This window comes from Anopheles marshallii, chromosome 2 (genome assembly GCF_943734725.1).
Source record: "Anopheles marshallii chromosome 2, idAnoMarsDA_429_01, whole genome shotgun sequence".
Classification (NCBI taxonomy): Eukaryota; Metazoa; Arthropoda; class Insecta; order Diptera; family Culicidae; genus Anopheles; species Anopheles marshallii.
Window position 1 is genome coordinate 14,641,813 of NC_071326.1, and position 13,895 is coordinate 14,655,707.

At 46.9% G+C, this 13,895-nt stretch overlaps 1 protein-coding gene across 1 annotated transcript; it reads left to right on the forward strand.

The window, feature by feature from the left end:
• Nucleotides 1-4,312: 4,312 nt before the first annotated feature.
• Nucleotides 4,313-9,437, forward strand: LOC128719542 (SWI/SNF complex subunit SMARCC1). The gene is made up of 6 exons (XM_053813168.1): nt 4,313-4,435; nt 4,934-5,053; nt 5,128-7,275; nt 7,345-7,624; nt 7,712-8,518; nt 8,635-9,437. Exons 1-6 carry the CDS (start codon nt 4,313-4,315, stop codon nt 9,435-9,437), a joined length of 4,281 nt encoding a protein of 1,426 aa, XP_053669143.1.
• The last annotated feature ends 4,458 nt before the right edge of the window (nt 9,438-13,895 follow it).

Genomic DNA, 13,895 nt, shown 5'->3' on the forward strand with positions numbered 1-13,895 from the left:
TGAAAGACATGTCGCAATGCAGTGAAAGTTGGAAATGCAAGTCGGAGGGTGTAACCACATGGAAGGAGTATGTTACAATATGCAAAATTTGCAAACGTTTTTCCCTTGATAGATGAAACAACCTCCATCCCCTTATCGATGCGCAAATGGGAGCAAAATGCGGTGATTTTAGTTCTGTAAGTTCGATGGCAAAAAAAAAGATTATATAAAACAAGAACAAACCGTTCTAAAAAAGTTATCTTCTTCACGATATTATCTTCAGTTTAGGAATACCAATCATCAGGGTTTATATGCGATCTGATGTGATGCCGAGTTCATGGCATTGGGCTTTGCAAGCATATAAGGCGACCCAAGTGAGGTGTAACGTGTCTGTACATATGTAGTAAACTTAACACACACGAACACGTGGATTCGTAGTGTCCATTTTTCCTTGACAAAAAAAAATACAACACAACCAACCCACTTGAGTTTTGTTGTATTATAAATCAGTTCTGTTTTCCATTTCACAATTGATGTAACACATTGTAACAAGCAAAGTACAACCAAGTTAGTAAGGAATAGGGTTTTACCTGCAAAAATAGTGTGCAAAGAAGAGAAGAATAGAGAAAAAACATGTGTACGTGTGATAATGGGAAAATAGTGGCCAATGCTGCGTAATAGTGTGTTTTCATAATAAAAATTAAAACACAATAACATATGAGCAAAACAATACATAAAGCAAGAGGAAGAGAAAGCGAGAGAGAGAGAGAAAGAGAGATACGAGTACTAAAAGAGATTAATTTGCTCGATGCTCCATATTTGCTTAAGTAAATGTAACACATGGACCTATCATTCATGAACGATATCATTACTCTAAGCGAGTTCTTGTTCGCAGATTGAAGACAAGCATGTTTTTAGTATTCTGGTAGTAATCTCCCTAATTAGATACAATTGAGTTTAAAGCCATTCAAAAGGCTTCGATGTTAAAAAAAGATTTTTCAAGGCGAGAAACTTTTTCAGTTCTTTGAAACAATTTCAGTCAGAAAAGGGAAACGTTCAAACCACAACGTGCTTAGGTTTCAAGCTCACAAAAACACATTCAATACAATCGGTTTTACATAGGGAAAGCGAATGAAAAGCATGAGAATAATGGTGCGTTTTGCCTGTTTGGTGTATAATATAAAATCGAAAACCGACGAACATTTCGCCTGTGATTGTGGCCAAGATCTGGCATATGCGGCATCGATTATTATGCTATCAATTTGCTCGCCCAACATTTTCTCTCTTTCTCTTTCTCTCATTCCCTCTCCGACACACACAAACGTTTCTTCCTTATCAAAAAACGGCTTTCTTAAGTGGCAAGTCATTCCCAATTTGTTTTGCGACGAAAACAAAACAGAGAAACAAACATAATTTTATGGGGATGTAGTAAACAAAACACACTCACACAAGAAAGCAGCACGTGCAAGTCGTAGAAATTGAACTAGTTAATGTGACATTTGCACACTCCCACAACAGCTCCTTGTATCGGTATGTAAGCAGCTAATGGTGTGTCACCGAAGGTCCTTGTCACAAAGGTTAAACAATGGTGGCAAACAGCTATTGTACAACACACCGTCTGTGGAATGTGTTTTAGTAAAAGGGGAAAATGAAAAGATATAATCTTTAAATCGCTACCGGGTGACTAATTTGCTTTACACACAGGACAGCACACTGCTCTGGGCCATAGGAAAGGGGTGGGAACGTAACAACAATGTTTTGTTGTTTGTTCCCCTCTCAGTTAATCGTGTGCTGGAGGGATTTGTTTTTATTAGTTGAATAAGATCGATAAAAGTGAAATTTTCGAAGGGGACTTATGTGCGTTTATTTTATCTTCTGTTTTTCGAGAGAGAGAGAGAGAGAAAAAGTGTGAAGCAAAAAAAAACAGTCCAGAAGGAAGTGAAAAGGGAAACAAACACAACTGGTAGACGTTTATATTGACACATCAAGAACATATTACAGGACATGATGTAGTAGTGGACCGTTCTTACAAGCAAGGAAAAACAAATTAATCTAGTAAAAGAGTGAGCTATATCCTTCAGTAGTTGTGCATTAAGTGGTAAGATACACGACGTAATGTAACTGCATTGTGAAATGAATTATCATATTGTATATGATTGATGTGGGAGAAGTGGGAGCATATGTTGCACATTGGGGCAAGACGGATCGCACAGGTAAACGACAAAGCCGTTTACCAGCGAATAAGAGATGAAAACGCATATTAGCCAAACACAGCACCGCCACACATTAGCATCATCCACTGCTTTCCTTTTCCTCTCGTTCTTTCCAATATTAGCAGTAATATAGGAGGAACAGAGGGAAAGCACATTAAATTTAACTTTCCGTTTAGAGCATAGCTGTGTGTGTGTGTATGTAGTGTGAAAAAAGGTTTAGATGGGGCAGTGTGTGAGTGTGTGTGTGTATGTAGCAGCCAACCCTGAACTCGGAAAGAAGCGAGTGATGATGTGCTAATATAACGAACGAATTTCTAAAGTTTTCCTCTTATCTCACACGAAACAAGCAAAGCAAAACACTGTATACACATAAGCTGAGAGAAAAACAATATATAATGGAAATGACAAAACGATCACACAAATTTAATGGTATAAACACACAAGAAAAGTTAAAAACAAACAGAAAAAAAACAAACGTGTTAAACAGCCTCTAGGGCGACCTGATATGTAAACATTTGATATACAACGCACTAGAAAACAACCAACAAAAGGATAAAGAAAGAAAAATCGTATAACAATAACTGAAGTACAGGGTGAGATTAAAAAAAAACTGCAACAAAGTGAATCATCATATGTTTTGTATTTTTTTTATTTTACTGAATGAAAGCAAAAAATGTCGGAAATAACGTTAAATTTCATAATCCATACAGATTTGTTCGAATTGGCCACCTTCGGCACAAATTATGGCCTTCAGACGGCTGATGAAGCCATCGTATGCTGCCCGAAAGTGGCTCTGCGGTATTTTGGCCCATTTTCGGCGAAGCGCTTGCTTGAGAAGTTCGACACTTTGGGTTTTTTTAGTGCCAACCTTACTTTCCAAAATACCCTAGGCCTAATTGCCCAACGGATTGTCATCTGGTGGAAATGAAGCGACAAACTTAATTTCGTAACCATTCTTGGGTGGCGCGTGCCTTGTACGATGGTGCTGAATCCTGTTGGAATGTCCAAGGTCTGATACCAAAATGTTCGCACGCCCAGGGCATCAGAGCTCCCTCCAAAATATTATGTGTATCGTGTTAGATTTCCGTACTTATTTTCACCCCATGGACGATGAATACGAGTGGTGACCGACCATCGGCGGTTATTGCGGCGGCACACACCATCATCATGGCCGGCTTTTGAGTTCTGGGACCAACCGAAGTTGCTCATTTTTCAATATTCGCCGATTGACATATTGCGATATGTTCAGCTCACGAGCTGAGCATTTGTCCACTTCCTTGACGTCGACATCTTTTTATCCCAAAACTGCAAAACAAAACCATGAACAAGGACATGAAAAGGTTTGTGTTAGTTAAAACTGAACGGCAGGTGCAAGAAATAAATAAAAAAAAACTCCCAAATAAACAAATGTTGAAGAAAAATGTATCATTTGCTTCGGTTACTTCGGTTGGATTGTTTTTGGGTTAGTTGAAATCACTAATTTTCTGCAAAATTTAAACACCAACTTCTTCATTCGGATCGAACACGTGTTCAGGTCAGGCGCCATTTGTCGACGTTGAAATATTTCATTCCGTTCGCTATTGTCGGGTTTCAGATCTGTTTCCCTAAAACACGCCGTTAATATACACATCATGTATGATACTGTTATGTATATTTTTTTTTATATAAAATATACTAGAATACAATTTGCATCACAACTCAACACACAACACAAACAAGTAAAATTCCCTACTTTTCAAACCGCCACCGAATGTCGACCTGACATTTCTGAAATGTCGACATTTCATCCATTGAACTGAAATTTTGGCGTCCTGTCATTTTCGTCGTGGACACGACGGTAAAAAAAAAACGTCGAAGAAAAACGCCTCAGTTCAGAGAAAAAGAATTCACAAACAGTTTATGTAGTGTTGTTTCAGCAGCTTTCTTATCGTGTATTAAACAATTTACCGAAAAAAACTAACTGCATCTGTGCAATTGCGTGATCTTCGTACGTGTCGTCATCGTTTGTCCCATCGCTCCTACACCAGGCAAGCGTCGGTGAGAGCATACAAAGAAAAGTGCAGCAGCAGCGGTTCGTAGTCGTGTAAACACAGCGCACCGAGCAGTCGCTGACAAAACTCATGGAAATGGTGTCTTTGGGGCCGAAAAAGGATGGAAATCCTAATGCGGAGTTCTTTACCGCACCGGAAACACTGCAAGGTTTCGAAACGGTGCGGCTGTGGCTGCAGAAACACTTCAAAAAGGTAAGCTTTCTGTTTGCGCCTGTGGGGGTGATGCTTCAGCGATGGTGAGCCATTTTGTATGTCGCTCTTTTTTTTGCGCTGACCAAGTGATGGGAGGATTAAATGTAATTTTACTTATGCTAACGTGATTGTGTTTATTGAATCCAGTGCGTAGATGACGATTGTGGAAGAAAAGTAGGCGAAACGTTGGTCGCCATGCATTGTTCGAAAGATATTTCAGAGGAAAAAAGTTGAAAAAGTAGAAGAGTGGGGTGACCGGGGAAGAGAGAGAGGTGTCGAACACCGGGTTCACAGTGAGCTTGGGTAACGAGCTGTCAAGGGGCACGCAACCCTTAGCATCGCATGCATTAAACCCTTATGCGCAACGAAACAGTGCAGCTTTGTTGTGTTATTGTATTTATGTACTATTGTTAAACGATTATTTTACTATGCAATGTTTGTGAACTAGTTTTATTTATTGCGTAATAATTATTATATCATCTGTTTTTTTTTTTTTAGTTTCTCGCACCCGATCCTCCGACGAAGGAATCATTGGCACATTTGATCATTCAATTTATACAGTATCAGGAAGCAAAACTGGGCAAAAACTCTCAAGATCCACCAACAACCCGATTGCCGGTAAGAAGTCTTTCGGTCTCTATCGCTCTTTCGTACATCTTTCAATCCGTCTGTATCGTTTAATTGCCTTCCAGATACGATGCTTCATGGATTTCAAACCGGGCGGTGCCCTGTGCCACATTCTGTCAACGATGTACCGCTACAAGGCGGAACAGCGCTGGCGCAAGTTTGACTTCACCGTCAACAAGAACCCGATGCGCAAGGATCCGATCGGACAGATGGTGCTCGACATTGAGGCGGCGCTGATCGAGGCGGAATGTATGCGGATGCCGATCGTATACATACGCCCGGAAGTGGATCGCGCGACGGCTAATAAGATAACCGACATCGTCACAAACCATCAGGGCGAGATAACAGTGGACGAGGAGGAAGCAACACACATAATATACCCGGTAATTGATCCGCTGCCGGAGGATTACGCACGTCCGACGTTCCGGCGCGACAAACACGTCATGATCCATTGGTACTACTTCCCGGAGTCGTACGATACCTGGGTGCCGAATTCGTTCGATCTGCCCGACAACGTGCCGGAAAGTCCACCGTCTCCGGCCGAACGTTGGCGTGTGTCTGCCTCGTGGGTGATTGATTTGGACGAGTATAACGAGTGGATGTCGGAGGAAGATTACGAGGTAGATGAGGTGGGCCGGAAGAAGGTGCATCCGCATCGGCTCGGTGTGGAGGACTTGATGTCGAGTGTTGCCGGCGGTGGTGCCGGTTCGGAAGATAAGGTGAAGAAAACGCCCAAAGTGGTCAATTCGAAACGCAAACGATCGCCTTCACCGGCCGCGGGTAAGGGTGGCAAGCGGAAGAGCTATCGGTCACCGGCCGCATCGGCGGCAGCTTCTTCCTTCCAGAAGAAACCCCGCGCCGACGACGAAGAGTCGGAAGATCTGACGAAGGACATGGATGATCCGACGCCGGAAACGAACATTACCGAGGTGAAGCCGAATATGGGCAGCTCGGCATCGGGACCGGCCACACCGCAACCGAAACGCGATCCGGACATGATACCGATGAAGTACGCCAGCGTGGCAGATCTGGACGATGAGATGGAGCGTGGTGGGGTCGGTGCGGGCGGGGCTGGGGGCAGCGGTTCTGGCATGGGGGGTGGCAGTGGTGGCTCTGGTCCCGGTGTTGGGGGTGACGATAGCCAGGCGGGCAAGACGAGCGATAGCAGCAACACGCAGGATTTCCCCGTCGGTGGCAAAGACGATTTGGAGGACAACGTGACGGAGCAAACGCATCACATAATCGTGCCGTCGTACTCGGCCTGGTTCGATTACAATTCGATCCATGTGGTGGAAAAACGTGCACTACCGGAGTTCTTCAACGGCAAGAACAAATCGAAGACGCCGGAAATTTACATGGCCTACCGGAACTTCATGATCGACACGTACCGGCTCAACCCGACGGAGTATCTTACCAGCACGGCCTGCAGGCGCAACTTGGCTGGTGATGTTTGTGCGATCATGCGCGTCCATGCGTTCCTGGAGCAGTGGGGTCTGATCAACTACCAGATCGATGCCGATTCCCGGCCAACGCCCATGGGGCCACCACCTACATCACACTTCCACGTCCTGAGTGACACACCGTCCGGGCTGCAACCGATCAACCCACCTAAAACGGCACAACCATCCGCTGCGAAGAATTTGCTCGATCTGGACAAAAAGAATGCGACGCTGGGCGAAAAGAAAGATGAACTTGCTCCGGGTGCGTTGGCCGTGGCCGGTGGTGGCGCAAACGGTGGTACCGGGGCTCCTGGTTCCCTGATTGGTCCCGATGGCATCAAGGTGGAACAGGGCACCGTCCCGACGGCCGATCCCAACGGACAGTTTGGTTTGCGCTTGGACCAGTACGCGAAGAAACCGGCTGCCATGCGTAACAAGACGGCGGCCAGTATGACGCGTGAATGGACCGAACAGGAAACGTTGTTACTGCTCGAAGGGCTCGAAATGTATAAGGACGATTGGAACAAGGTGTGCGAACATGTTGGATCGCGGACGCAGGATGAGTGCATTCTGCACTTCCTGCGTTTGCCAATCGAGGACCCTTATCTGGAGGATGACAACACGTTCCTGGGGCCGCTATCATATCAACCGATTCCGTTCAGCAAGGCGGGCAACCCTATCATGTCCACTGTTGCGTTTCTCGCTTCCGTGGTCGATCCCCGTATTGCGGCCAGTGCTGCTAAGGCGGCAATGGAAGAATTTGCTGCTATAAAGGTAATTTTGTGGAAGTGTGGGTTCACTCGCTATCGTACTTAACATTCAATGGTGCTTTTATATTTTTAGGATGAAGTTCCGGCTTCCATGATGGACGCTCATCTGAAGAACGTAGAGAAATCAAGCTTCGGTGGCAAGTTTGATCCAAACGCTGGCCTAGCAAACAGTGGTATCGCCGGCACCGGTCCGGATAAGGATAAGGAAGATGAATCGGAGAGCAAATCAGCTTCAGCGGCGACCGCTGGTGGTAGTACGGCAACATCTGCCGCTGGTACAACAACACCGGCCACCCCAGCCACACCGAGCACGGACGTGGAAATGAAGGATGTATCGAAAAAGGATGATGCCGGTAAGTGTATTAGTGCGAAATCTCTTTGCCATAGATACGGTTGCTTAGCTTTCCTTTTCTCATTTTGCATTTTGTCAAAAAAATCAGATAAAGAGAAAACTTCCGAAGAGACAACCACTAAATCGCCTGATTCCGATGCCCCAGCGACGACAGCAACTGACGCCAGCAACAAATCTGGTGCAACACCGGACGGTGCTACGGTAGCTTCGGACGCGAAAGACAAGGATGGAAAAGATGGTTCGGCACTAACGCCCAGCGCCACCGGCGCCAACCAACCGGAAACGTCATCCACCGTTGCCAAAGAGAACGGTTCGACCGATCCGAAGCTATTCAACGAGGGTAACCTGCAAGCGGCTGCTGCTGCCGCACTGGCCGCGGCTGCCGTCAAGGCAAAGCATCTGGCCGCAGTCGAGGAGCGCAAGATCAAGAGTCTGGTGGCACTGCTGGTCGAGACGCAGATGAAAAAGCTGGAAATAAAGCTGCGACACTTCGAGGAGCTAGAAACGACGATGGAACGGGAACGCGAAGGTCTCGAGTACCAGCGGCAGCAGCTGATACAGGAACGCCAGCAGTTCCATCTGGAGCAGCTAAAGGCGGCCGAATTCCGGGCCCGCCAGCAAGCCCACCAGCGGTTCCAGCTGGAACAGGGCCAATGGCAGCAGCAGCAGGCTCAAGCCCAAGCTCAAGCTCAAGCACAAGCGCAAGCACAACAACAGCAGCAACAACAACAACCCCAGCATGGACCCGCAGGAACGGTCGGTGTGCCGGGACAAGTACCTCCGCCTGCATCAGCACCATCACAGCAAGGCACAGCAGCAGCAGTACCGGGAACGACGGCACCGGGTCAACATCATCTTACCCCAGCAACTATGGCCACCACCAATCCGGGAACTAGTGAGTCCGATATTCAGACCCATGCGCTGCGAACCACGCCTCCTTTAGAAGCACCCAACTAACATGAGCGAATGTTCTTCTTTTTTTTTTCGTTTGCCCTGTTCCTCTTCTTTCAGACACTCCAAAGCCGCCATCTGTCGTTGGTGGCCCGGGGATGGTGGTGCCGGGAGCGCCTGGTGCGATACATTCCCCCAACCAACCCATGCCGGGCCAACAAGTGTCCGGACCAGCAGCGGCAGCGGCAGCATCACCGGCACTGCCAGCAACAGCATCCTTACCATCGGTCAACCAAGGGCCGGCAGCAGCACCCACAGCAGTGCACCCAACGCCCTCCAACGGTATCGTCCCCCCTATTACCACCTCCACCCCCAGCTCCACCCAGCCGCCCTCTACGAATCTTACCGACGGTACTACACCAAATAGTATAATGCCGCCGGGTCTGGGTGTTCCCGGAGCACCGGTTCCACCCCCATCACCGGCCGGGGGTGGTCCGCACAGCAGCGACCACTCGGCAGTGATGGGAGCATCGGCCGCACCCGGACCCGCCGGTGTCCCGATGGTGCCCCCGTCTGGCCCTGGGGGGGCACAACAACAGCAGCATCAGGCTCCGTCGGACCAGCAACATGCACCGTTGCTAGCGGCAGCACCACCCCCAACAGGCGGACCCGCGACGGATCCCTCCCTGCCGCCAGCAACAGCGGGAGAGGGAATGCCAGCAGCAGTGGCCACGGCGAACCCGTCGCCATCCTCCGAATCCCTAGGAGAATCGGGACCGGTTACCACCACGCAGTCGCAGGAAGCGACAACGCCGAGCACGGCCGTAGTGAGTGAACAGGAGCAACAGCAAACCGCCTCCAGTGAAGGACCAGTGCATCCACCGGTCGGTGCCCCGCCGTCGACCGGAACGCCACCATCATAACTCCGTAGGAACAACCTCCACCGGAAGCGGCAGCAACAACAGGAGGCAAACCCGTCAGCGATGAATCGAGGCGTACGTGGCCGTGCCCGACGGCGTGGCAGCTGAAGCCGTCGATGAAGATGAATATGAGCAGATATGTATGTGTGTACAGAGTGTTACTACAGTGGGTGACAAAACAAAAATTGAAGCATAACGATGAATCTTTGTAAGCGATTAACCGGAGTCTTATAGTAACAAAACCTTGACTTAACACAGGGAGCGGGATACACTTTATGTGGATATATGGCTCCTGTCTAAACGTATGTGTGTGTATGAGTGTGGGTTTGTTTTTTTAAAACTGTAGGTGTAATATCGTAGATAAAACCCGTGTAGAATGCAAACGGACACAGAACGGATCGCGGCATTTGCCTCAGGCGCTCTATGACAAGGCTTCAATAGTGTCTGCTTTAATTTGATAGCCGTATTATTTCGCCACTTTAGTTTAGCCCACTTCCTAACCACCCCCTGTAATGTTGTGGCGCAATAGTGCCACAAGCCGCGTACGCATGTACGATGCGTCATTTTTATCCTGTCGCGATAAACAGAAGATCGATCGTTTATATTGACATTTTAAGGTGACGAATTGGTAGCGGCAAGCTAAATATGGCAGCCACACTCCAGATGATACAGTCTCTGACGCACACACATTTGTAGGCAATGTGGAACAATACTACTTAGAGAGGTCCGCGATACACTCTACTACCATGGTTTATTATTAGAAGGCAATAAGACGATTTATAAGCATAAGAACAAATAATAAATTTAAATTCCCTTATTATCATATTAGTATCGGTAAACACACGACTCAACTGTTGATTCATTTCTTGCATTATGTTTGGGCGTAATTGCATGTATCCGATGATCGTGGATGACTAGAACTAGAAAGTGTGTTAGAATGTTGGTATTATCGAGAGTGCCAACACGTAGAAATGGGATCGAAAGGGGAGAGCCAAAAAATAGTAATTATAGTTGTGTAAATACAATTACGTCGACTGTCAATATCGCTTACTATCAAACTCCCGAGGACGATCGTTAGTGAGAAGGAGATGGCTTAAGATGGAAAGTATCCTCCTTCTCTCTCATACTCCTCGTCGGCGGATGCGAAATTCCATGCAAACGAACCGTTTCTAGATTTCGGATACCAGGAGATCATCTTCCGAGGAGGTAGCATCAATTCCCTTCCAGCGTGCATATCGCCTTTCCGCTCTCGTACGTTATCACTGAACGTGATGGCAGATCTTCTACTACATTGGCGATCAATATCGCATACTACCAAACTCCCGAGAACGATCGCTAGTGCGAGTGAGATAGCTTAAGATGGAAAGTGTCCTCCTTCTCTCTCATACTCCTCGTCGGCGGAAGCGAAATTCCATGCAAACGAACCGTTTTCAGATTTCGGATACCAGGAGATCATCTTCCGAGAAGGTAGCATCAATTCTCTAGCGTGCATATCGCCGTTCCGCTCTCGTACGTTATCACTGAACGTGATAGTAGAACTTCTACTATATTGGCGATCAATATCGCATACTATCAAACTCCCCAGGACGATCGCTAGTGCGAGTGAGATAGCTTAAGATGGAAAGCATCCTCCTTCTCTCTCATACTCCTCGTCGGCGGATGCGAAATTCCATGCAAACGAACCGTTTCTAGATTTCGGATACCAGGAGAACATCTTTCCAGGAGGTAACATCAATTCCCCTCCAGCGTGCATATCGCCGTTCCGCTCTCGTACGTTATCACTGAACGTGATGGCAGATCATCTACTACATTGGCGATCAATATCGCATACTACCAAACTCCCGAGGACGATCGTTAGTGCGAGGGAGATAGCTTAAGATGGAAAGCATCCTCCTTCTCTCTCAAACTCCTCGTCGGCGGATGCGAAATTCCATACAAATGAAGCGTTTTCAGATTTCGGATACCAGGAGATCATCTTCTGAGGAGGAAGCATCAATTCCCCTCCAGCGTGCATATCGCCGTTCCGCTCTCGTACGTTATCACTGAACGTGATAGTAGATCTTCTACTACATTGGCGATCAATTTCGCGTACTATCAAACTCCCGAGAACGATCGTTAGTGCGAGGGAGATAGCTTAAGATGGAAAGTATCCTCCTTCTCTCTTATTCCTCGTCGGCGAATGCGAAATTCCATACAAATGAAGCGTTTTCAGATTTCGGATACCAGGAGATCATCTTTCCAGGAGGTAACTTCAATTCCCTTCCAGCGTGCATATAGCCGTTCTCCTCTCGTACGTTATTACTGAACGTGATGGCAGATCTTCTACTACATTGGCGATCAATATCGCATACTATCAAACTCATCAGAACGATCGTTAGTGTGAGTGAGATAGCTAAAGATGGAAAGTATCCTCCTTCTCTCTCAAACTCCTCGTCGGCGGATGCGAAATTCCATGCAAACGAACCGTTTTCAGATTTCGGATACCAGGATATCATCTTCTGAGGAGGTAGCATCAATTCTCTAGCGTGCATATCGCCGTTCCGCTCTGGCATGTTATCACTGAACGTGATGGCAGATCTTCTACTACATTGGCGATCAATATCGCATACTATCAAACTCCCGAGGACGATCGTTAGTGCGAGTGAGATAGCTTAAGATGGAAAGTGTCCTCCTTCTCTCTCATACTCCTCGTCGGCGGAGGCGAAATTCCATACAAATGAAGCGTTTTCAGATTTCGAATACCAGGAGATCATCTTCCGAGGAGGTAACATCAATTCCCTCCAGCGTGCATATCGCCGTTCCGCTCTGGCATGTTATCACTGAACGTGATAGCAGATCTTCTACTACATTGGCGATCAATATCGCATACTATCAAACTCCCGAGGACGATCCTTAGTGCGAGGGAGATAGCTAAAGATGGAAAGTATCCTCCTTCTCTCTCATACTCCTCGTCGGCGGAGGCGAAATTCCATACAAATGAAGCGTTTTCAGATTTCGAATACCAGGAGATCATCTTCCGAGGAGGTAACATCAATTCTCTAGCGTGCATATCGCCGTTCCGCTCTCGTACGTTATCACTGAACGTGATAGTAGATCTTCTACTACATTGGCGATCAATTTCGCGTACTATCAAACTCCCGAGAACGATCGTTAGTGCGAGGGAGATAGCTTAAGATGGAAAGTATCCTCCTTCTCTCTTATTCCTCGTCGGCGAATGCGAAATTCCATACAAATGAAGCGTTTTCAGATTTCGGATACCAGGAGATCATCTTTCCAGGAGGTAACTTCAATTCCCTTCCAGCGTGCATATAGCCGTTCTCCTCTCGTACGTTATTACTGAACGTGATGGCAGATCTTCTACTACATTGGCGATCAATATCGCATACTATCAAACTCATCAGAACGATCGTTAGTGTGAGTGAGATAGCTAAAGATGGAAAGTATCCTCCTTCTCTCTCAAACTCCTCGTCGGCGGATGCGAAATTCCATGCAAACGAACCGTTTTCAGATTTCGGATACCAGGATATCATCTTCTGAGGAGGTAGCATCAATTCTCTAGCGTGCATATCGCCGTTCCGCTCTGGCATGTTATCACTGAACGTGATGGCAGATCTTCTACTACATTGGCGATCAATATCGCATACTATCAAACTCCCGAGAACGATCGCTAGTGCGAGTGAGATAGCTTAAGATGGAAAGTGTCCTCCATCTCTCTCAAACTCCTCGTCGGCGGATGCGAAATTCCATGCAAATGAAGCGTTTTCAGATTTCGGATACCAGGAGATCATCTTCTGAGGAGGTAGCATCAATTCCCTTCCAGCGTGCATATCGCCGTTCCGCTCTGGCATGTTATCACTGAACGTGATGGCAGATCTTCTACTACATTGGCGATCAATATCGCATACTATCAAACTCATCAGAACGATCGCTAGTGCGAGTGAGATAGCTAATGCTGGAAAATATCCTCCTTCTCTCTCAAACTCCTCGTCGGCGGATGCGAAATTCCATGCAAATGAAGCGTTTTCAGATTTCGGATACCAGGAGATCATCTTCTGAGGAGGTAGCATCAATTCCCTTCCAGCGTGCATATCGCCGTTCCGCTCTGGCATGTTATCACTGAACGTGATGGCAGATCTTCTACTACATTGGCGATCAATATCGCATACTATCAAACTCCCGAGAACGATCGTTAGTGCGAGTGAGATAGCTTAAGATGGAAAGTGTCCTCCTTCTCTCTCATACTCCTCGTCGGCGGATGCGAAATTCCATGCAAACGAACCGTTTTCAGATTTCGGATACCAGGATATCATCTTCTGAGGAGGTAGCATCAATTCTCTAGCGTGCATATCGCCGTTCCGCTCTGGCATGTTATCACTGAACGTGATGGCAGATCTTCTACTACATTGGCGATCAATATCGCATACTATCAAACTCCCGAGAACGATCGCTAGTGCGAGGGAG

Excerpts from the sequence above, each read along its gene's own strand:
- LOC128719542 (XM_053813168.1), top strand. The coding sequence starts at position 4,313 with ATGGAAATGGTGTCTTTGGGGCCGAAAAAGGATGGAAATCCTAATGCG. Across the intron at positions 7,276-7,344 it reads AAGAATTTGCTGCTATAAAG|GATGAAGTTCCGGCTTCCAT; the intron begins GTAATTTTGTGG and ends TTATATTTTTAG. Across the intron at positions 7,625-7,711 it reads ATCGAAAAAGGATGATGCCG|ATAAAGAGAAAACTTCCGAA; the intron begins GTAAGTGTATTA and ends CAAAAAAATCAG.